Raw genomic sequence first — 23,812 nt, forward strand, 5'->3', positions numbered from 1 at the left:
CTAACACTTTACATACTATTAATTATTAATGTATCCTTTGGCAGAAATTATTTAAAAAATTAATGAGTGCTCTTATTTTCCTCAATTATAAAATCGAAGAAATGAAGTTAATTATTTTTAGAAAGAATTTGTTTTATTTTAAAGTTTTACAGAGACTTTAAATTCATTAATTAACAACTTATTTTCTTAAGACTGAATAGTTTTATGTACTTAACAAGATGGCTAGTGGTTTTTTAGAAACTTCTTCCAAGTTTTCTGAATTTTATCCAGGTTTCGAAAGTACACGCTTTTGAGTCTATTTGCAGTTTAAAGTAAAAAACTGTGTTAAATAGTATGACAAAATTGTAAAGATTCTGTAAAGCTACTTTAAATGTGTTTTTTTAATACAAAAAATTTTGATGATGACATTTTTTTTATCTATATGATTAGATATGTGCTTTAAAAAAGATGAGTAATAGTTACTTTTACAATAAGAAAACATAAAGATTATTTATTAACAAACCACCAAGGGGTTTAGGCAACTTACAAACGAAAATGTCGAAATTATTCGTACAACAGCTTTAATATTATGTATACTTATGTTTTTTTTTTGTAACACGTTTCGGTAAGCAAAAAGTTGATTAATTCTAAAAACAACTATTTCAAAGTAATCGTTACTACTAAATATTCGAATTTCGCTTAAATAAAAACTCTGGCTTAACTTTTAAATTTTTATCTAGTTTATTAAAAAAAGAGCCACCAGTGTACCAAGAAGTAAAGGTTAAAATAAACTTTTTTATTGAACTTGAATATATTTGTATTATTTTACTTTGAGCAGGTTAACGTTTTTCTTCACGAGTTCGTACTCTTCTATTTTGAGTTGCTCGCAGATGTTTTTAGTCACAATGTCCAGTATTTGCGGCTCGTCTAGCTTGTACACCTTTTTGTTTTATAAAAAGTTTAGTTTTTACGAACACATTGGAAAAATAGTTTTATTTTTTTGTGTTGCTTTATAATATATTGTATAATAAACGTTTTTTTGATAGTTTTGTATACTTTTGTTTTAAATGAACCACTTTTTTTAATTATATCATTTACAATTGCGTAAAATTGGTGTTTTTAAGTATATAAGATGTAACCTTAAAAGGCGTTAAATCCTGGAGATCCTGATAAGCTAAGCTTATAGGAATATATACCACACATGTTTTTGTGTTTAAACTTTATTCCGACTAACGGCGTTTCACTGCTCTCAAATAAATTTAAGAACAGATCTACGGAGTCTAAAAAATATTCTTAGAGCTTTTTTGAGACTCCGTAGATCTGTTTTTAAGTATATATATACTTATCACTATTTCTTAAAACTAAATTTCAAATTTTCATACAAGAGTGCACAAAAAACTGACTATTAATTTGATCGTTAAACACGTTTAAAGTTACTTATTTAGTATAAAAAAATGGTTTACTTTACATTGATCTACAGTTAATTTTTACAAAAATTCAAATGAAACTTTAAGTGATTTAATAGAACAAAATGATAACTTTTTTAAACAAAAATGATTTTAAAAAGTTGACAAACTTAGGAGAATGATAGTAAGACAAAATAATAATTATTCTATCTCGTACCTACTCTAAGATATAGAATGATTGTAACAAAAAATTATTCAACATTAAGCCGTATAAAAAACTGTACTAACATATTAATATCAAAAGTTTTAGTAGTTTGATATTAAAAATAAATAAATTCAGTTTTTTTTTCAACTCATACTTTATCATTATTTTAATCCTTTTTTATAGACCATCACACAACTTTAAGGTTTGAATGACTGTATAAGTGCTTGTTTTTTTTTTTTTATTGAGAGCATCTCATGATCATAAATGTACTTACTTGCAATTACTAATTATGATAGTAACTTAAACAATAATATGATAATAATAGTAATAATAATATTAATTTTAATTTTATACCGTATCTTCTGTTTCTTTGTTACCGAAACCATCTGATTCAGATTCCTGAAAAGAAATATTTAATGATTAAAATATTGAATATTTTTCGCAAACTTCTAAGAAAAGCTATCTAAGAATGACTAAATTTCAAAAGAAAACCAATTAAACACAGCTCTAATCCACTTTTGGAAGTTAATATTTTAAGCTTTTAAAATTATTTTTGAAACTATCTAAATTTGAGTTTAGAGAAAAGTAAAGTCTTGAACATTTATTTTAAACTGAATTGGCTTGATTGGTCTAGGCCAGGGTTTTCAAACTTTTTTGCAAATCCACTTTGGAAAACTTTAACCCACTTTGGGAAACCCTGGTCTAGGCTAATTTTTCTCGCAAGCAAGTTTTTCAAATCCACAAAATTAACTGCAGCTGCCAGTCTACACAAATACATCAAAAACAAACAGTTTGAAAAAAACCAAGTTATAATGAGGTAAAAAAAAAGTACTTGAACTCTTGGGGGTGTATTGACTAGTAGAAAAAGCCAAACAAAAAAGACAATTATACACAAAAAATTTACAAAACAAACTTTTTCGTTGCTAGAGTCTTTAGAAGAAGACGATGATGACCTAAACACGTTGTCGGTGCTGTAAGACTTGGAAGTCGCTCTGTTCAATGATTACTCATGCATGAAAAATTTAGTTTACATTTTGTTTATTTACTTGTAAATACTTTTTTTAGGTTCTCACGTTTTCAATGGAAAACAAGTGCATCCGTTTGTGAAAGTATTTGTAAACCACAAATTTACTAAAACGTCGAATATGATGCAAATAGTTAGTAATTTACGCAAAGCTTACAAGCAAAAACGTTGTTTAATTTTTAAGAACTGAAGTTTTGGTAAATGTAGACAGAATCTTTACATATAAGAAAAATTTAAAAAAATGTGGCTGTCTACCAAATAAGTTTTCAGATTAAAATGTTTTAAGAAGCTGTATTACTTAAAATGTTGAAACAACAAAGCTAATTTCTAAAAAACTTAAATTTTGTGTAACACTAATATTAATGAAAAACTAAGAAGTAAACTTATTAAATAAAATTTAGTAAAATATAAAAACCCGAATGATACTTCGTTTGTTTCAGTGTCTTTCACAGATTTGACCGGGTTGAAGCGAAGGTTCTTGTCTGTACTGATTTTTCTTATTGGTTTTTCCTACCAAATCGAATAACTAAGTTTAAAAACAAAAACAAACTTTTAAAAAAGATTTAATACTTCTGAGAATTACAACTTTCCAAGGTTTAAAAAAAAACAAATTTGTTGGAAAAGTATAGTAACACTTTTTGTTTGAAAAGTATTTTGATATCAAATTTCTATTGTAGTTGTATAACCATATTAATATTGTTTGACTACATTTGCTAAAATACAGTAAAGCCCTCTGCAATAAGAAAAAAATAATTTAAACTATTTAATTTAATGTGGCAGTTTTATTAAGCAGTTAATTTTATACACTTTTGCAACTTAAATAAAAGTAAGTTAAAAACTTAATTATCAAAATTAACTCTGTAAGTTAAATAGTTTTTAGAAAATATGACTAATTTAATAGAATCTAGAGCTTTTATAAGGATTTAAGTGGTAACAACCATAACTAGCTTTAATCAGTTGCACAACCATGAAGTGTAATAAAATTTTATTTAGTTTATCCCCTTGTTTCAAAGTCAGTAGTATCTGAAGGATTTAAAATTTACAAAATTTGTATTTTTCTGTAGATTTTATTCCAGTGTCATTACTAACTTCAAAACTTTAAAATTGAAATTATTCTATTTACAGCTAAAAGTGTCAAACTACTATAGGATTTTTCAGGAGCAAGTTTGTTGTATAGTTTAAAAAAACCTTGTAAGTAGTGCATGTCTTTATTTTTACTAAACAAATAAACTTTGATATGATATATCGGTATACCATCAAAATCCACCCGGTTTTTTTTTAGTTTCGTTGTTTATTTTTTTTTTTAATTGTTTGCACTTTTTTTATTTATTTTTCACTATCACTGTTACCCCTAACCGTTACCCTCGATCGGTAAGAGGTTTTCGAATTTAACTGGGTGGATTTTGAACGCGGGTGGATTTAGAACGTGTCCGATATTTCTATCATACATTAACAGAAACTAAAAGTTAATTATATGACAAACTTTATTAAATAATACATTTTTATCACTTATAAACAAACGGAAACTAATTAGTATAATTTTTTATGTATAGTATCTTTTTCTTTAACTTAGTACTTTAATTATCTATAGATTTTTGCTGTGATAGTGTACGTGAAGATACAATAAGTAAGTTACCTCTTTTTTCACTTTAATTCCTACTTATTAAAACATGAAAAAGATCGTACTTAAATTATAAATACTTATAAACTCTGTATTAAAACTTAAGAAACTAGTGTTTAGTGCAATTTTTATTTGTGCAATTCGTAGTGTTCGTTGTATAAGATAATTATTTATGTCATAGAGAAGTCGAGGCACTTCTTTAATAATAATTAAAATTACTTCATACATGAAAACTTCAATTATGAAACTATTTACAGATTTTTAAATGTTTATTTAAATTTAAAAGTATAGTCAGTAAAAAGTTTCAAACGTTGATGTATAGATCTAAAACTTTTATCTTCGGTTTTCTAAAAAAAATTTTTTTAAGTCTACCGGATACTTTTATTATTTTAATTATTTTCAAAAAATGTTCCTTTCATTTTTTGTAAACTCACACACTTTTTATGTTCAAAAAAAAAGGTTTATAAGTATTTTTAAAAATCCAGCTTATTAGGGATACTAGTTTCCAACACATGTTTTATATCACAAACGGATTTTATTAAGCTCACCAACGACAACCTTTTGCATCTTTGAAAACTACTTTGAGTGTTTATAATGTGTAAAAGTTATTCGAAACCTGTGTAACAGGATACTGCAATTGATAACTATTTAAGTTTAATGGAAAGTTGTGAGTTAAAGTTCTTGTTCATCCAAGCGTTTAAGATAAAGCTGGCAAGGTCACGTGTTTTACTGATGCAATTTTGCATTTGCACACTACAGCCATATATAAATCCTCATCAGTTTCAGAGGATTCATTCTAAACCACCTTGCTGCTGCTACCATGTTGTTCAAATAGACATTTGTGTTTTTGTTGTTTTATGTAAAGTTCATTTTTGAAAAACGCTATTTCTTATAAGCATTTTTTTTTGACTTAAACTCCAAGTAATTAAATTTAATATTATTTTATACATTCTTGATATCTTTCTCTGAGAACTAAAATTGTTTTAAGGTTTTGATAACATTCAAAGTAATTCATAAAGGATAAAGTTTTCTTTATTTTACAAGGTTCTTTATATTTGTTAGTGTTTGCTATGGTTCTTTAATACAATATGTTCATTCGTGTCATGCCTAGTTTTATATAGAGTAGCCCTGAGTAATATTTAATATCAGTAGTAGTTAGGTTTAGGTTATTATTTATTTAATCTAATTTGGTTTGTAAATAAATTACAACCATATTGTTTAATATTTAAGAAACCTACACCCGTGGGTTACATCTGAAAAATAAATGTAAAAAATTGGACTAAATTTTAAAAAACAAATAAGAATATTTTAACAAACCTGTGCCCCTTAACTAAAAAAAACTTTATCTTCAACGTTTTATGTGTTCTAACTTAGATTCAAAAACTAATACAAAAAGGAATCAAATGTTTAACTGGAAAATGTTAGTGGTGATATTAGTGCTTATTAAATCAATTTTTAGTTAAAAACGACTCTTTTAACTCAAATAAACACAGTTATTACAAACTTATTTTTTAGTAAGAAAATAGCTGTTTAATATAAATATACATCTGATTTAGATCAAGACAACGTAATGGTTTTTAAAACATAAGAACATAACAACTTTTATGTTTAGGTTAAAAGTAGCAGTAAATAACCTAAAGAAACATAAACAGCTATGTTTTTAAGTAATGCTTGTAATGAATAGCATAAATAACCTTTTTTTTTTTTGCTCAACTATGATATTTAATTTTATTTGATATCTCAGATAGAACAAACTAAAACTAAAAGATATTTTATTAATATTTTTTTTTGTAATTCAATATCTAGTTCCTTTTAAACATTAGTAACACCAATTTTCAATTATTAAGTAAATAAAGTAACTAAAAACTATAGTAAAAACAAGTCATTTAGTTAGTTCTATTGAAATAAAAAACTAATTTTAAAGAATATTTTCTTTAAGAAGCTCACCCTTATTAAATTTCATCACTAAAACTACTTAAAATAGTTTATATTTAAAACTTTGTTTGTAAGAGTCGAAAAACTACTAAAAATGATAGAACTATAGTTTTAAAATACAAATTTTGAAACTTATAGCTGTGTAAATATAAAAGTTAATATCATATGTAAAAATTATAAATCTTTTTTTATTATAATTTAAAAACTAATTTAAACAAGCCACCTCATGCCACTAAGTAGTAAAAGTTCTATGAACAGCAAAACAGCACATTTTTATAACATTAATTTTTTGTGAGCCACATTTTAAAACGTATGTCAAAAGTTGTTTTTTTATTTTAATTCTACTTGTTACTAATAGTACATCTATAAGTTAAAATTTTTATAAAAATTTAGTTCTAATAGCAAATACAGGGTTGCCACTCTTTAAACAAAAAAGCCTCAGCTAGCATAATCTTGTTTAATTTCAAAAAAGATAAAACTGACTTGATATTGATGAAAATACATAAAAAATTGCTGAACTCAACAAAAATAAAACTAATCTTAGTCAGTATGAGTGTTTTGCTTTTACATAAATTCAAACAATCTTGAATAATTGAAGACTTTCAAAATCGAAGACTTTTCATATCATCGTTTACAGAGTTTTATAACTCTTAACCAGGTTTATTTGTTTAAAGTTCTAATTATATGTCAGAAAAAAAAATACGATGCTGAAAGATTTACCCACCCTGAATCAGTTTTTTTTTTTAATTTTACAGTATGAGTAATTGGAGAACCTGTAAAGTACAAAACATATCAAATTTAAAAAACATTACTTTAAAATTATCTTCGAGTCTTTAAACTAGCCTGACTTTTCCCTTAGCTGTACCTGCGGAAGTCCTGTAAAATTTCTACTACGAACAAAATTAATTTATTCAAAACAAAAGTTGTGTTAGTTTTTAAAAACTTCAAACTACATAAAACTTTTTTTTTTTCAATACAACCTAACACGTCCCGAGTCGAAAGCGGCAACCCTGAAACCAACTATGACGTAACAAGCAAGTAAGCGGGCAACCTTGTGCAACGTTTTAATAGGCGCCGTGTTAGTGGAAGCCTTTCTAAGCAGCTCCGTTTGGTTTGTAACCTTTTGATTGGACGATTTCCTGATCAGATTGCTCGTGGTTGGACAATCGGCGAACTTGACACCGCCATCTTGCGGAAAGTCCACCAAACTGGTAAACAGATTTAATTTTTAAATATATTTTAAATAATTTCGTGTCATGTTTTGTACATTCTAAAATATACTAAGTAAAGTATTGCGGAAAGTTTACTAAATTGGTGAAATGTTTCGTATTTTTGAATATTAATATGTATTGAAGTAGTTCTAAAATAATTATATATTTATCCAGTGGGTATACTTTATTTCATCTTGTAGAAAGTTCACTAAAATGGTAAATTATTCTATTTTCGTTTTTTTTTTGAATATTAAGATGGTTTTAAATAGTAGTATTTTACTTGCCTTTCTTTTTTAAGACTTTCAAAATATCTATATAGTTATAAGAAGTGCGAAAAGTTGACTGAACTGTTAAATAACTTTAGTTTCGACAACAAATTGAAGTACACTACAATGGTTTTTAAACAACAGCATTTTCCTTCAATATGGGTGATTTTGTTTAATGAGGTTTTTAAATCATCTATGACGATATAAGGGGCTTCATTGGCAGAAGATGTGTAACATTATAGAAAAACAACAAAGTTGTAGAATATAATAATTAAGTTTAAGTACATTTAATAACAGCATTAAATGATATTTATATTACAAATGTACTTTTTTCAAATGGAAGCACTTATTAATAATAAAAAAAAAAAAGAAAGGTGTTTTGGTTATTTTAATTTAAATCGGCTAAAGTAATTCTAACTAATAACAAAAAAATCAAATAACTCTACAGCATATTATTGTTGATATTATGTTTGTGACGTATGAGAATCAAATTATACATTAATGATATTGGCAGATTAATTAAGTTCAATATTTTTAGTAGAATTATTTTATATAGTATTCCTCTAATAAAAACTTGAATATAACATGATGATGTTAACCAAATTATTAAGAATGTTTAAACTCGCGTTTTATCTTAACCTGTAAAAATTTAATTAAACTTTAGTAATGTTTTGTATACGTTTCAAATGGGTTGCAATAAAACTTTGTTTTTTCTTATAATTGGTAGAACGATATCAACTTGTTTAAATAATTTTTTATTTTCTATTTTATAAACTCAAACAAACCTTGATGTTTTCAGTTTTATTTACTTTTAGAACCAAATGGAAAGTTTCTGATTAGTATTGTGCAACTAATGTACAAAAATAACTGACAATATTTAATATTGACAAAATTTTCAATATTTCTTTTTTTTGAAAAAAAATTAAGTACTTAACTGAAATAATCTAATTTTTGTAAATATTTTTTAAATACCTAAAGAGCAAAGAAAACTATTTTAGAAAAATTAGAATATTTATAATAAAATTGCATTTACATCCAACTTATAAAAGATTATGTAGTTATGATATATAAAAACATTTTTAACAAATAACTTAATTCTAAATTTAAAGAACTATAAAGTTCATATGTGTTTGAAATCGCTACAAACTTATTACAAATATTTTTTTATAAAACATTGTACTTTGAACCAACAAGATTGAATTTATAATATGAACATGTTTATAACACCAGTATTTGTATAGTACATACTCTAGTCTTTTTAAAATAAAAAGTTTGAAAATTACAAAAACAAACAAACTTTTATCACTTATGAAATTAATTATAAAAATATTTATTCAAATGAAACCAAGTAATACCTGTTATGTCTCTTAGCCAGATCTTTAATTAACATTGCTTGTACTGTTGTCATTATAGATGATTTTCTTATCTGCAAATTTATAATTTAATTTTGTTTAGTTTAAAAATTATTTACGCAAAATCGAAAAAAATTAATTAACAATATCGGTTGCACACAAAACTTTACTGGTCAGTCCTTAATTAAATTGTGCAACAAAGTTCCACTAAAAACTGAACAGTTTATCTTTAAGCAGTTTAAACGATTTACAGTAGAAACAAAAATATTTCAAAATAACTTATAACATAGAATATAAAGTAGACATATTTTTATTTGAATATTTACACTGAAGGAGAGTATACAACAGTAGTTTTAAAACGGGCCGCGGTCAACATTTTGTTTTAGTAATTTAATAAAAACTTGTTTTTAAAAATTCATTTTCAAATGTTTATAAAACCTTTTAAAAATACAGTAGACTACCGCTTAAGTACGCAAATTGAACCTGACCAAAAAGTGCGTACTTAGCACGGGCAGTGCGTACTTTTTGACGACATGGTATAATATGAAATTTAGTTGTTTGTTTTCTTTCTTACAACTAACAACCAAATAATTAAGCCAAATAAACAAGTCTTTTTATTTTAAATAACATTTAATACATAATTCTAATCTGCAAATTTTTTTTAAATATTTTAAAATGATTTATTTTTTATAAAAAGTTTCTACATAATTAATACATACATTTAATATAGAAAGTCAATGTCAGTCATTGATATAAAAAAGAATGTTAAGCCATATTTTCTATGTTTTGTTTTGTTAGAAAGTACCAAACTACATTGTGTTTACCACACATTTTTAAAACATCAAGGTGTGTACATTTAAATTAAATTATGACTTAACTATGTTGTATTTTTAGATTTTTTTAACTTTGTCATCTAGATTTGTTTATTTTATAGCATTACAGCTCGAATATCATTATTCTTTTCACTTTTCTGCAACCACTACATAAATATTTAATTTATTAACATTTAATAACAGGACTTTCTTAATCTCAGGCCACTTAGAATACTCAAGATTACTTACCCTAGTTTAAAAATTGTGAAAGTCTCAGGCTAACTCAGCTGGTTGGCCATTCTACCTGGAAACATAAAATAATCTGGAAAAACTTGATGATTGAAAATTTAGGCAAAAAATCTGGAATTTCTTAGAAGTTCTAATATAAAATCCTTTATTTTGATAAATAAATTGTACATATACATAAAAAAAAAATTAGATTTTTTTTGTCTTTTTGGATAAGTGCGTACTTAAGGCGAGGTGCGTACCAAAAAAAGTGCGTACTTAAGCGGTAGTCTACTGTAATATATCTCCTAATTTTATTCAAAAAAAGCCTCTTAAAATTAGATTGTTAAGCATAAAAAAACTCTGTGAGTTTTTTTTATCAACTAACCGGTTGCAAAAGTTCCTGTGAAAGTTTATTTTATTTTTTATCAACTAACTGGTTGCAAAAGTTCCTGTGAGAGGCCGAGGTAGTTGTGCAGGGCGAGAAAGGTGACTCGCTGCAACCTGGTCATTATGACTTGCACCATCTGTACCAGAGAGTACTCCCTATTCTCGAACGCGATTTTGAAAGCTTCGACTGGCAACCTGTATAGAAAAAAATAAAAAATTTACTGTTACAATTATACCAGTAATTTTCATTATCGATTATTAAATAAGTCAATACCAAACGCGATTTTGAACGCTTCGACTGGCAACCTGTGTAAAAAAATTAAAATTCAAGTTTTATTGAAAATAGTCAATTAATAGTGGCGCAAAGTTTAGGTTCCGTCAACTGTCGCGCTCCTACCCATAGTCTGTTTCAACCATAGATAAAATAATAAATTTACTGTTATCATAACACCAATAACTTTTATAGTTTTCAATTTAAATTGCTAATAATAGCTTATTTTCATAGGTAATTGAAATGTTCAAAAAGCTTTTTGTTGTAAATCAAATAAACCTTAGAGGCTATAGAAAGAATAAAATACTGAAAAACATAACGATTATTATATAAGCTAATACCAAACGCTATTTTGAACGCTTCAACTGGCAATCTGTATGAAAAATAAAATTTTTATATTAAGGTTTCATTAAAAATTCTTACTTATTTTAGGGGCGCACTAGTTTAATTTTCGTCAACTCAATTTTTATACCCGTTTCAACATGTTTCTACCATAAATATAATCATTTATTTTTTAAATTTTTATGTAATATTGAAAAGGTGTTTTTTATTATTCATTTTAGTATACTTAGAGAATATAAAAGTTAAATTTTAATACATATAAAAACATTTAATAAAAGCTAGAGTTCATACCAATCTTACAGCAATAAAAAATCTCAAAGCTGAACTAGGAAAAAATTGAGTACGTACATTAAACAGTTATACTTCTTTTTGAAACCAAAATATTAATCTAAACACTTGAAATTTAAAAACTGGTCAAAAATATACTCAATTTTTGTGAGTTTTAAATAACCTTTGTCTGGGTAGACAGCTCTGAGTAAGCGAAAAATAATTTTTCTTCAATGCATTTTTACGCAAAGTTCAGGGTTGCTACTCATTTTTTCAACATTTTTTCCAGGTTTTTCAAAGTACTTATTTTTGGGTCTATTTTTAGTTTAAATTTAAATTAAAAACTACAATCACGCAAATTTTTTTAATCAATTTATTTTCAATTATGACCAACCTGATGACAGTGGAGGACTTCATGGCGCGCGAGTAGACGGTCTTGTAGGGGGCGGTGTGGCCCGTCAGAACGTCCAAGATGGACAGCAAACTGTGCAGGCTCTCACCGACCGTGAACTCGGCCAGTTTCACCTGTTTGTAAATTAAACATCAGCGAGGTAAAAGTAGTTTTTCAATACCTTAGTTTGTTTTTACGGATTTAAAAAAATGCCCTTAAGGAATAATGAATAAAGTAAATGTTTAGTATTGACCACAGTGTGCGGAGTGGTGAATAATAAAACTGTTGTTTTCTCTTTTAGTGGTTGCATTTAAGGTTTAGTTATATAAAAAAAGTTAAATAAATAATGTATAAGTTGAAATTGTCAGACCAAACAAAAATGAGTAAATTACATTTATAATTTTTTACAGTATAATGTAAAAAGATGAGAATTTTTTTTTAGCAGGCTATAAATTTTATTTAAAAAACACGAAACAAACTTTAGCCACAGCTTGATGCTTACAGTAAGCTTTTATTTTTAGATTTAACAAAAACCAAAAGTTTACACATGTTGTTCGTACGCTTTGAAACTCTGGAGAAAAATTGATTCAACTGGCTTGAGGCTTTAAACCAGTTTAACTTCTAATAACAGGGTTGCCACTCGTTTTTTCAAAATTTTTTCCAGGTTTTCCATATTTCTTCCAGGTTTTTAAAAGTACACATTTTTGGGTCTATTTTTAGTTTTAAGCTAATTTCTATATATAAGAAACTGTGTTAAATAGTATAAAAACATTGAAAAGATACTGTAAAGTTACTTTGAATGTGTTTTTTAATAAAAAATTCTTTGATGATGACAAAAAAATCTTATTCATATGATAGATTTTTGTGTCAAATCGAAATTTTACTACTAAAAATGTTAAAATTATTAAAAATTCCAGGTTTTTCCAGGTTTATTTCAAAACTTCTCAAACTCCAAGTTTTTCCAGGTTATTTTTGCCTAAATTGTCGAATTCCAGGTTTTTTCCAGGTAAAGTGGCAACCCTGTAATAATCAAAGACTTTTTTAAACACCAAACAAAAAACCACCGACTTCCGCCCCGTCCTGGTTGATGTACAGGTTGACGTGCCCCTCCTGGACCACGTACATCCACTTGTCCTCGTCTCCCACGTTGAAGAGCGGCTCTCCCTCCCGCAGCTTCAGCGTCTCCATGTGCCGGCACAAGTGCAGGAACACTCCCTTCTCGAAGTGGCCGAACACCCTGCAATGTTACCTGCTGTTAAGCTTTCTTCAAAAAATAAGTATGCGTGCACTTTTATTTTGCAGGCCTGAAGATCCGTTAGGGGTGAATCATTGTTGCCTTAGTGTAAATAAATAAATTAAAAAATTAACTTTGTCTCCGAAATTAAATTTGTTGAGACCTGTTGTGCCCTATATGTTGTGCAAGGAATAGTCCTTGCATATACTTCAAAAAATAAGTGTGCGTGCCGCTAAAATTCATCAAAGTGACCGAACACTCTGTGAGACAGTGTGTAAAACTAAATACATTCTGTAAACTAAAAAGCATGTGCCAACGGAAGCGCTTGTATATTTTGAACACATGGAAAAAGAAGCGGTAGGTCCGTTGGAAAAACGCTTTAAAATTAAGAAAAATCAGGTTGTTTATTTTACTTTATTTTCTTTCACTGCAACCGAACACTCTGTCATAGTATTGTGACATGAAAAATCTGTTGATATTGAAGACCGAACACTCTATCTCCATCATAAGCTTGTAACATAATAAATCAATTTTTGTTGAACACTGTACCAATAAAAGCACTTTTTTCCAGGTTTTCAAAATTTGGCAGTGGACTTCAAGTTTATTTACTTATTTATTTTATTAGTCACTAATATGTTTAATTGTTATTTCGATTAGATAAATTACAACCTTTTGCTAATGATTGCACTTACTTACTAATAATTTTTATTAATTTGAGTAAAGAATTACATCTACTCACAGAAGGATTTGAATTATTCATCTTGCTACTAAAAAATTAAAACCTATTTTCTAAAAAGTTTTAAAATGCAGGATGGGGATTAAGTAAAATAGAATAAGTGTTGTAACTTGAAGATCATGTGTCAATGGACGCACCTCTTTTACTTTAAAATTTAGAAAGAAAATTGGCAGCAAGCATAAAAACAAAACCAACTCTGCAAAAACTTTAACCTGACGAGAACTTCTTGCCAATGCGAAAACTTAGTTGCTACTATTATTGCAACATTTTTAACTAATACTTAAATTTTACTTGTTCAGAAGGATCGAAAACATAAGTAATCAAAAACTTTGCATGTGCATATAAATTATGTACGGAAAAATTGTGCACACTAGCCAAATGTTAATTTGAACTTTCTATCGAATGGGTAAACTATTTATCCAGATTTTTAATCTCTAAAAAGACTCTTTTAGAAAGAATATTTCTATTTCATAATAATCTTACCAAGAATGAACTTACTTAACGCTCTGGAGGAGGTAGAGCACTTCCTCCGGGAAGCTGGTGTAATTCTCATCCGTTTTGTCCGCCTCCAAAAGTTCCGACGGAAAGTCCTTCTTTATCAGGCTGATCGGCTGTTTCTTCCTGCGAAAATACCTTTGGGTCAAAAAAAAGACAGTGTAAAAATATACACGAGTATCTTTAAAAACGGTTCCTGGTAGAATATTAGTTAAGATTAAATTATAAATCGTGGAAATGAATAATTTAACGAAAATTTTTAACATTGTTCTGCTGAGAATTGAAATTAAAATTTAGCATAAGCACCCATAATAATATGTTTTGCAATGATATGAAGTAGGTAGTGTACGTTAAATTAATAATCGTATTTATTATGTTTACAAATATCAATTCTTTTTTAATAAGATAAACTATTATCAAGAACAATATTTATTTAAAGACTAACAGCTTAAATTTTTAAACTGAATCACACTCTTAGCGTTTATTTAAAATAAATCAAAATACTGTACATCAAATTATTTCAAAAAAACCTGTTAAACGTCATTTTGCCAAAAACCAAAATATAAAAATTTTATTAAAAAAATCTAAAATTTACAAATTAAACAATCAGATTTATTTAAGACAGTGATCTGCTAACTTGAGCATTAAAATTTAAAAACAGAAATCAAACTTCTTTCCGAATGTGAGACTGGATGAAAAGTTTATTATAAATTTCAAAAAACTTAACTATATTGCTAACAAACCTGTTAAAATTGACCCTGGCTGTCAGCACGATTAAAAAATATTTAAAAACTTGCGAAATTTGTTTGAAAATTAAAATAATTCAAAAACTACCTGTTAAACATGATCCTAGCGAGTATTAGCTTAAAAATTACAAGATATAAATTGAAAACTCTATTTAAATACTTCAAAATAAAAACCTGTTAAACATGATCCGGGCAAGTATGAGCTTAAAAGTTACATGATATAAATTGAAAACTCAATTAAAATACTTCAAAATAAAAACCTATTGAACATGTTCTTGGCAAGTATGAGCTTAAAAGTTACAAGATATAAATTGAAAACTCTATTTAAAATACTTCAAAATAAAAACCTGTTAAACATGATCCGGGCGAGTATGAGCTTAAAAGTTACAAGATATAAATTGAAAACTCAATTTAAATACTTCAAAATAAAAACCTGTTGAACATGTTCTTGGCAAGTATGAGCTTAAAAGTTACAAGATATAAATTGAAAACTCTATTTAAAATACTTCAAAATAAAAACCTGTTGAACATTATCCTGGCGAGTATGAGCTTAAAAAGTTACAAGATATAAATTGAAAACTCAATTTAAATACTTCAAAATAAAAACCTGTTGAACATTATCCTGGCGAGTATGAGCTTAAAAATTACATGATATATATTGTAAACTCAATTAATTTACTTCAAAATAAAAACCTATTGAACATGTTCTTGGCAAGTATAAGCTTAAAAGTTACAAGATATAAATTGTAAACTCAATATATAAAAAACTTCAAAATAAAAACCTGTTAAACATGATCCGGGCAAGTATGAGCTTAAAAGTTACAAGATATAAATTGAAAACTCTATTTAAATACTTCAAAATAAAAACCTGTTGAACATTATCCTGGCGAGTATGAGCTTAAAAATTACAAGATATAAATTGAAAACTCAATTTAAATACTTCAAAATAAAAACCTGTTAAACATTATCCTGGCGAGTATGAGCTTAAAAATTACAAGATATAAATTGAAAACTCAATTTAAATACTTCAAAATAAAAACCTGTTAAACATGATCCGGGCAAGTATGAGCATAAAAATCACATTATATATAAAAAATTTCAATTCAATATAAAATAAAACAAAATAAAAACCTGTTGAACATGATCCGGGCAAGTATGAGCTTAAAAACTACAAGATATATATTGTAAACTCATTAAAAAATATCAAACCTGTTAAACATGATCCGGGCAAGTATGAGCTTAAAAATTACATGATATATATTGTAAACTCAATATAAAATAAAATAAAAACCTGTTGAACATTATCCGGGCAAGTATTAGCTTAAAAATTACATGATATAAATTGAAAACTCTATTTAAATACTTCAAAATAAAAACCTATTGAACATGTTCTTGGCAAGTATGAGCTTAAAAGTTACAAGATATAAATTGAAAACTCTATTTAAAATACTTCAAAATAAAAACCTGTTGAACATTATCCTGGCGAGTATGAGCTTAAAAATTACATGATATATATTGTAAACTCAATTTAAATACTTCAAAATAAAAACCTGTTGAACATTATCCTGGCAAGTATGAGCTTAAAAACTACATGATATATATTGTAAACTCAATTTAAATACTTCAAAATAAAAACCTGTTAAACATGATCCGGGCAAGTATGAGCTTAAAAGTTACAAGATATATATTGTAAACTCATTAAAAAATAAAAACCTGTTAAACATGATCCTGGCGAGTATGAGCTTAAAAGTTACAAGATATATATTGAAAACTCAATTTAAATACTTCAAAATAAAAACCTGTTGAACATGATCCGGGCAAGTATGAGCATCCTCTCATGCCGGTGCAACCTCCTTCCCGACCTGCTCACCTGAGGAACGTTGTCCTGGAACGTCTTCAGCTTCTTCGAGATCGTCGACGCCGTGTCCTTGCCCTGTCAGCACAAGCAGTCGGTAGATTTTAGTACAAGTATCATATAGTACAAGATATAGTACATTAGTACAAGATGTCAGTACAAATATTAGACAGACTTTAGTACAAGTATCATATAGTACAAGATGTTAGCACAAGTAGTCGGTAGATTTTTTTTGAAAAATAAAGTTTGATGGTGATATTTTTTATCCAGAAAAAAAAAACAGAACCTTAAAAATAAGGAAAAAGTCTTCCTCTTTTCTCCATCAAAACACCATATGGTTTCATGATAGTATTTGTATAATATTTTTAAACAGTTCAAAGTATGAGAACTATCAGATTTTAACACAGTTCATATTTTAGGACAAACTTAAAATTCAAATTGGATAAATTATACTTTTTACGGCTTTCATTTAATTATTTATAAACTTTTTTAGACTTTCAAAAGCTTAAAATAACCAAAAACTATTTCAAAACCTCATAAAAGTATAAACCCTACTTCTAAAAAAGAAATTAAAATAATATTTATCAAGAACAACTTACCTTTCGAATGAACTTTTTCGCGTAGAAGTCAACTTTGTCTCTTTTTCTGAACCGGCCTCTGACCGGGCGGATTGGAGATTCCGGTTCTTCCACAGGTACTGTGAAAAATAGTTTATTATTACGTCATAGTTGTCATAAATCCAGGGATGGTAAACGCGTGAAAGCTTAGATCGCTGTGGGTCCAGTCTTGAAAACCTGGAAACTTGAACGAAAAGTTTCATTTATAATGTCTCTGAAAGGAGATTCACAGTTCAAATTAGTTTAGATTTTGATGTCTTTAAAAACTCACAGTTAACAGTAAATAAAAATATACTTTGCTTTGATATAAAACAATTTTGTACTTTTCTTGTAGTTTAAAAACAGGCATCTAAAGATTTGTTTACTGAACTCATTTAGTACTTTTATCTAAATTTTATAAGAAAAAAGACAAAAAAGTATTTTTTGCACCTTTTTCTATCAACACTTTAGTAAACTTTCTTTAAATTAAGGAGATATATATGTATATGTTTTTTTAAAATCCTCAGATTTAGTAGATAAAAAGAAACAAAAAACATTTTTACAGTGTGCGCTTTTTTATATGATATAAAGTTTATATCCAATTTTAGCTAACATATTCTTCGAAAACAAACTTTAGAATGTATTTTTAAAATTTTCATTAAATATTTTACTTGATAGAGTTTTTTTGTTATAAAAATTTTATATATAACTAGGGGTAGAAAGTACAGCACATTTTTTGGTCATATTGTAATATTCATTCAAATCAATATGATTTAACGGAAAGTGATTTAAAATGTATTTTATATATATATATTTATCAACATGCATTTGAAATGACATTACATCAGTAATATCTTTCTGCCTAGCTGACTTGACACACTTTATATTCTAAATAAAAACTAAAAGTAAAACAGCAGAGGAATTTGCTTTTTATATTAGAAAAAAAAGTACAATTTTACAAACAAAAATTGCATATTTAGTGTAATAATGATATCATAATACAACAAAAGCAGTTGAAATGTATTTCATTTATGCCTATAATTATAAGCTTTCATTTATGATATAAATTATAAGTCCAGGACATGTATAAGTAATTTTATTACTGTTTAAGTCGAAAAATCAAAAGTCATGTGATTTTTGGGGTTGAAATCAGTTTTTTGGGCAGCAACTTTTTTTTTGAAAAATTATACATATTTTTTTAGATTCTTTTTAACTGAGCAAAAACACATCCGAATCAGGTACTTATTTGAATTTTACAATTTGACCAAAAAAATGTGCTGTACTCCCTGCCCCTACATTTTACAGACAAGTTTTGCACATTTAGGGTCATTATGACCTCATAATATATCAAAGGCAGTTAACAAGTCTTTAAATATATGTCAATAAGTATAAGCTTTCATTTAAGACATAAATTATAAGTCTAGGACATGTATTTTATTACTGTTTAAGCCAAAAAATCGAAAAGTATGGGATTTTTGGAGGTGAAATAAGTTTTTTGGGCGGCAAACTTTTTTTTTCAGATTCTTCTTAATGAAGCAAAAACACATCCAAATCATATGGACTCATAAGTCAAGCAAACATCACCCAAGTACTCCCAACCCCTAATATAACATCTACTAAACACCGACTACATGCTGCTACAAAACCTAATCAATTAAAATATGAGTTAAATTTGCCTCTTTTTAATTTCAAAACACAAGTATTTTTTATATTAAAAAAACACAGACTAAAAACATATATAAGAGTTAAAGTATAATAAATTTGGATCTGTAAGGAATTTTCAATTAAGTTTAGACAATTCAATAGGTACAATCTTGTACTACACAGAAGTTTGATATTTGTAAGGATTTACAAATATAACCTTTATAAGAAGATTCATTCAATAAAAAAAAATTATAAAGTTTTAAATATTTGCATTTAACTACTTAACTCAACTAAAATTTAAATAAAACTAAATTTGACATAACTAAACCACTTTATTACAAAAAAAATTCAAGTTTAAGAAATGTTGTCTAGTTTCTTATAAAAGCGTTTTTTTTTTCTTATTTGTAGGTAAAAAACACAACCTACTAAATTTATTTACGAAATACACAATAATCTTTTCTAACCCCTTCTTATTCTTAGAAGCATTGAGTATATAATCGGAATTATGATAAGAATCACAGTGATTGTTCCTGCTATCCAGAAATACTGTAAAACATTGTTAAAAATAACTTTAGTATTAACTATTTTTATTGCATAAAAACTTTAAAAATAACAATAATTATCTGTGTTCTGATTAGTTTAGAAAGTTTAAAACCTAAAAAACTCAACAAGTTGACACAAAATGATATAAGATATTATCTATACAAATACTAGGTGCAGGACTACTCAAATTCAGACAATTCAAATTCCAACAATTCGAATTCATTAAAAAACGTTTAAAGGGCCACAACTCAAAATGTAATATGTATTTGAAAAAATAAAAATACAAACACTTTTTAGTTTTTGCTATACTTTTTGAGATATGGCTGAAATAACTTTTAAAATATTTCTAGTAGCTTTTAAAATGCTTTTTAATACATTTTTCGCTCTAAACAGATTTATTTATTTATTAGAATTAAAACCACTTTGTTATCTTTTTCTAATATGTATTAATTTTTGAGTTGTGGCCCTTTAATAAGTTTTTAACAACTTGAATTGTCGAGATTTGAATTGTTGAGATTTGAATTGTCGGGATTTGAATTGTCATCTTATCATAACTGTTTGTGTTGAATAAAAAATTGCTCAATTTTCTGAGTAAAGAGCTTTTAGAAATAATTATACATTATAATAATACAAGTGAGAATTAACATTGTAGACTTCAATTATCAATATTTTACAAGGTCAGAACTTTTCCCGACTGGAAATTGGTATTACATAAAAACAGTTAATTTGTTCTTGTATTATTATTTAAATCTTGTCTAAAAACAACATTTGTTTAATAGATTAATTCACATAATGCTTTGTTTTATTAAATGCAGAAATATTTAACTATTTATCTATATTTAAAACGTAAATATTCAATATTTAAAGTTAATTATCTGCTAATAAAGATCCTAGCGAACCAAGTTCGATGAAATATAGAATAACAAAACTAAAAAATACTCTTTCTTTATTAAACTAGCATATGTTTCTGTGTGTTAACTTGTTAAATGACTATGAAAAATTGTAAATATCAAAAAAATTTACTTTTTCAAATTCAAATTAAATATAATTTATCAATGTACTGAAAATTCTCGAATGGTTTTTGCCAGCTTGTAAATCTTAAAATATTTATATATAAAGCCTTTTTTTTTAAGAAAACTGGTTACAATAAAAAATAAATGTTTATACTTTGATTATCTTCAAAAAAATAAACAAAATGTGATAACAACTTCATAATGATAAGTTGAAAGTTATATTCAATAGTATAACGAGTGGATTATTAGGTAAACTATTGATTGAAAACAACAATTAAACAGTTGAGACACTAACATGGTTTATCAATATTTAGTTTTTGCACTTACCAAATAAGAGGGTTAAACAAATTTGGGTACATAAATAAAAAATGATAAAGACAATAGCAATTTGAGGAGATATACATACACTTTATATAACTTTTTATATTACACTTATTAAATATAATTATATAGTAAAACTAATTAAGTATAAACTTTAACCATTTAGTCTTTACAAAAAAATTTTTAACATTTTTAATGACAACTTTCATTTACAAAACAAATAAAAAACTGCCTGTAAAACCTGTGTTGAGAAACCCATCGCTTCGTCCAAATCATCAAACTGCAAAACACCCAAGGAGGATAATTTCGAAATGAGGCTCTCGTACAGAGAGCTGATGGCTGCGTTGTTCATCTCTCCTTTGTTTTCTCCTTTTTCTCCGGTGAAACAGCGACTTAATTAATTTGTTAAGCAAAACCTAATTAAGAAACAACTAAAATTTAACTATAAAATTTTCAACGCGTTAACATGAAAAGACTATTTTAAGTTTTTCTAAGCAAATAATTTCCTTTTACAGCTAATTGTACCTTGTTTGAACATATACATTAATCAAAGTATTTGAAAATTTTATATTTGTGTACTTTAACAGTATGAACATAAAACATGTGCTTTTTTTTTTGATAAAAATAAAAGAACTTCAAAAACAAAACTTTAATCATAAATAGAATAAAACTGTAATTAAACTCATAGCAACAACAATAACTTTTTTTGTATTGTTTTTAAATTTATAATAGATTATAAGTTTATAATGATTTTTGCAAATAATTTTGTTGTGAGCCAATGCTGCAAGATTAGTTTTAAATGTCATTTTATTACCAACTTTTATCGGTTTAAGTGTTTGTTTCAAAAAATTTTTTAAACCAAATACGTCAATTCTTTATTAACTTTCTTTGGAGGAATGCAAATATCTCAAAACACAATTTTGAACAAAAGGAGATTAACGCTTTGTCTTATGGACTGAATTTTTGAATTCCATTAAAGAAAGTTATTAAGGATTTTACATATTTTAGTTTCGAATTTTTTTTGAAACAAACTAGTGCACTTAAATCAATAAAAAATGGTAAAAAAATGACATAAAATGCTAATCTTGCAGCATTGGCTCACAACTATGCAAATACTAAACAAGAGAATAACTTTATTATCATAAACATTTAATAAATTAAAAAAATAAATCATCTAATTAAAAGCACTTTTAAAAAATTAAGTATACACTTTCTTTCCAAAAAAAATTATATTATCATAAAGACAGCAGCTATATATTCAATAGGTGTTTTTACAACTTTGTACCTAATCATTTAAGAGGGTTTTACATTATACATTTTTAAATAAACATAAGAAAAAGTATGTATAAATTAAATAGATTTATCTCAACAAACTTATTACATTGAAGACTTTTACTAAAAGTAGTACTTTAAAATAAATTAAAATGCCAAACACTAAAATATAAAATTGTACATATAAGTTTAGATGTGTAGAGGTGTTTTCATTCTAAAGGTGTTTAAGAAAATAGTCTAATTTCCTACAATTATTTCTAAGAAAGTAAAATTTAGTTAAGTGCTTCATCAAAATAAACATTTATAACAAATTTACTATATCTAAATTCTATATTTCAAAAGTACACAGTGTCTTAGATGCAAAATATTGTTTTTACTTTTACTTTTTATAAATTAATTGTGAGCATTTGCACAAGTAATTTATAACGTTGTATAAAACTACTGCAGCTTTGTAATTTTTAAAATGGAAATATCGTCACTCTGATAAACTGGGTCCATGTCATTGCTGCTGACAAATGAAAGGCTCAAGTTGTTATTTTTCAACTTTTTAATAAAGTTCTTCAGCACTTCAACTTTGTTGCCAGTGGTTCTTATTGCGTACGAGCACAAAGCCACTGATCCGCTGTCAAAAGTGCTCATGATGTCTGTGATGGTCTTTACCAGGTCATCGGCTCCTTGCTCGTAATAAACGCAATCTGCTATCAGCAGGCAGACTTTTTCTTTCTGTTCAGAACCCTCCTGCCTCACAAAACCAACACATTCTTTGAGGCTCTTCTCGTCACCCCATTTCAACTTGGCAACCTTGACTTTTTGGAAACTCTTTTCCTCAGCTTCATTTAACACCAAGTCCTTCCTGTAGCTTTTTATCAACTCAAAGTTCTGCTCCAAGTTGAGGTTCATAAGAGGCAGCAGTTCTTGCATGTCAGTGATGTAAGCAGATGATGCCCCGGCCAGCAGTGAGGCCAGGCCCACCACACCAGTGCCAGAACCCAGCTCAATCACATTGCTGTTCTTCACAAACTGCTGGCCTTTCGGGGTGAAGAGAAACTTGAGAAGGACGATTGCTGCATCCCAAACAACGCAGCCTTCCACTGAAGCCTCTGTGAGCTGGTGGATGTTCAAAAACAATTCTTCTTGCTCATCCGGTGGCAGAACATCTATTTCTCTCACCAGGGTCCTCTGGCCGTTTAAAACTTTTTCCATGTTTGTTAATAATAAGAACTGTATAAAATACTGTGTTTAGCTTAGTTGTCTGCAATTCACAACTTTTTGAGGATTAGAAAAACTGAATTGGGTTAAAATAAACTAGTCAGCTTGAGTTTACAGTTTTTAAATTGTTCTATCAGTCACAAGTATGAGGTTGTAAACTTGGTTAATAATTATTTTTATTAACAGTAAACACATTAATAATAATTTAATAAGAATAATAATTAAATATTTTTAATCTCTTATACTATTAAATAAACAAAAACCAAGTGATATAAGTAGATTAATCAAATAAATAGCTAAATTAAGTTTTAATAAAAATGTAAACAGCTCAAGTTTTTTTAACTCGTTTGATTTGGTTAAACTAAGCATGAGCTTTAGAAAAGTTCAAACCTAGCAAGTGGCAACCAAAAATTTAGAAGAAAAAAACAAGTTTGTTTACATTTTAATTAAA

The 23,812-nt window shown here is 27.0% G+C and overlaps 2 protein-coding genes across 5 annotated transcripts in view; both read right to left on the reverse strand.

Annotated features, from left to right (window-relative positions):
- The window catches only part of LOC145839445 (patatin-like phospholipase domain-containing protein 6), a 45,365-nt gene extending 24,075 nt beyond the window's left edge, over positions 1–21,290 (reverse strand). For 2 of the 4 annotated variants that reach the window (XM_082947013.1, XM_082947012.1), the window contains exons 1-14: positions 21,122–21,290; positions 19,468–19,549; positions 17,363–17,460; positions 16,708–16,841; positions 14,166–14,288; positions 12,766–12,934; positions 11,701–11,831; positions 10,474–10,621; positions 9,003–9,073; positions 7,222–7,378; positions 3,030–3,124; positions 2,504–2,582; positions 1,945–1,989; positions 809–919 (exon numbers count right to left, since the gene is read on the reverse strand). In XM_082947013.1, the coding sequence (XP_082803139.1) occupies positions 809–919; positions 1,945–1,989; positions 2,504–2,582; positions 3,030–3,124; positions 7,222–7,378; positions 9,003–9,073; positions 10,474–10,621; positions 11,701–11,831; positions 12,766–12,934; positions 14,166–14,288; positions 16,708–16,841; positions 17,363–17,460; positions 19,468–19,549; positions 21,122–21,232 (1,554 nt within the window). In that variant the 5' untranslated portion in view covers positions 21,233–21,290. Of the gene's footprint in view, positions 1–808; positions 920–1,944; positions 1,990–2,503; positions 2,583–3,029; positions 3,125–7,221; positions 7,379–9,002; positions 9,074–10,473; positions 10,622–11,700; positions 11,832–12,765; positions 12,935–14,165; positions 14,289–16,039; positions 16,061–16,707; positions 16,842–17,362; positions 17,461–19,467; positions 19,550–21,121 lie in introns of those variants that run through there. The other 2 variants (XM_082947014.1, XM_082947015.1) reach the window with 2 other exon arrangements.
- Positions 21,291–22,378: 1,088 nt separating this feature from the next.
- Positions 22,379–23,355, reverse strand: LOC145838178 (protein N-lysine methyltransferase METTL21D-like). Its single transcript, XM_082945736.1, has one exon. The coding sequence runs from the start codon at positions 23,353–23,355 to the stop codon at positions 22,591–22,593; it is 765 nt and encodes a 254-aa protein (XP_082801862.1). The 3' UTR covers positions 22,379–22,590.
- Positions 23,356–23,812: the final 457 nt, after the last annotated feature.

This window comes from Thalia democratica, chromosome 6 (genome assembly GCF_965202585.1).
Source record: "Thalia democratica chromosome 6, ktThaDemo2.hap1.1, whole genome shotgun sequence".
In the NCBI taxonomy this organism is placed as follows: domain Eukaryota; kingdom Metazoa; phylum Chordata; class Thaliacea; order Salpida; family Salpidae; genus Thalia; species Thalia democratica.

Bases quoted from the DNA above. Each gene is read 5' to 3' on its own strand.
- LOC145838178 (XM_082945736.1), bottom strand. From the start codon at position 23,355: ATGGAAAAAGTTTTAAACGGCCAGAGGACCCTGGTGAGAGAAATAGAT.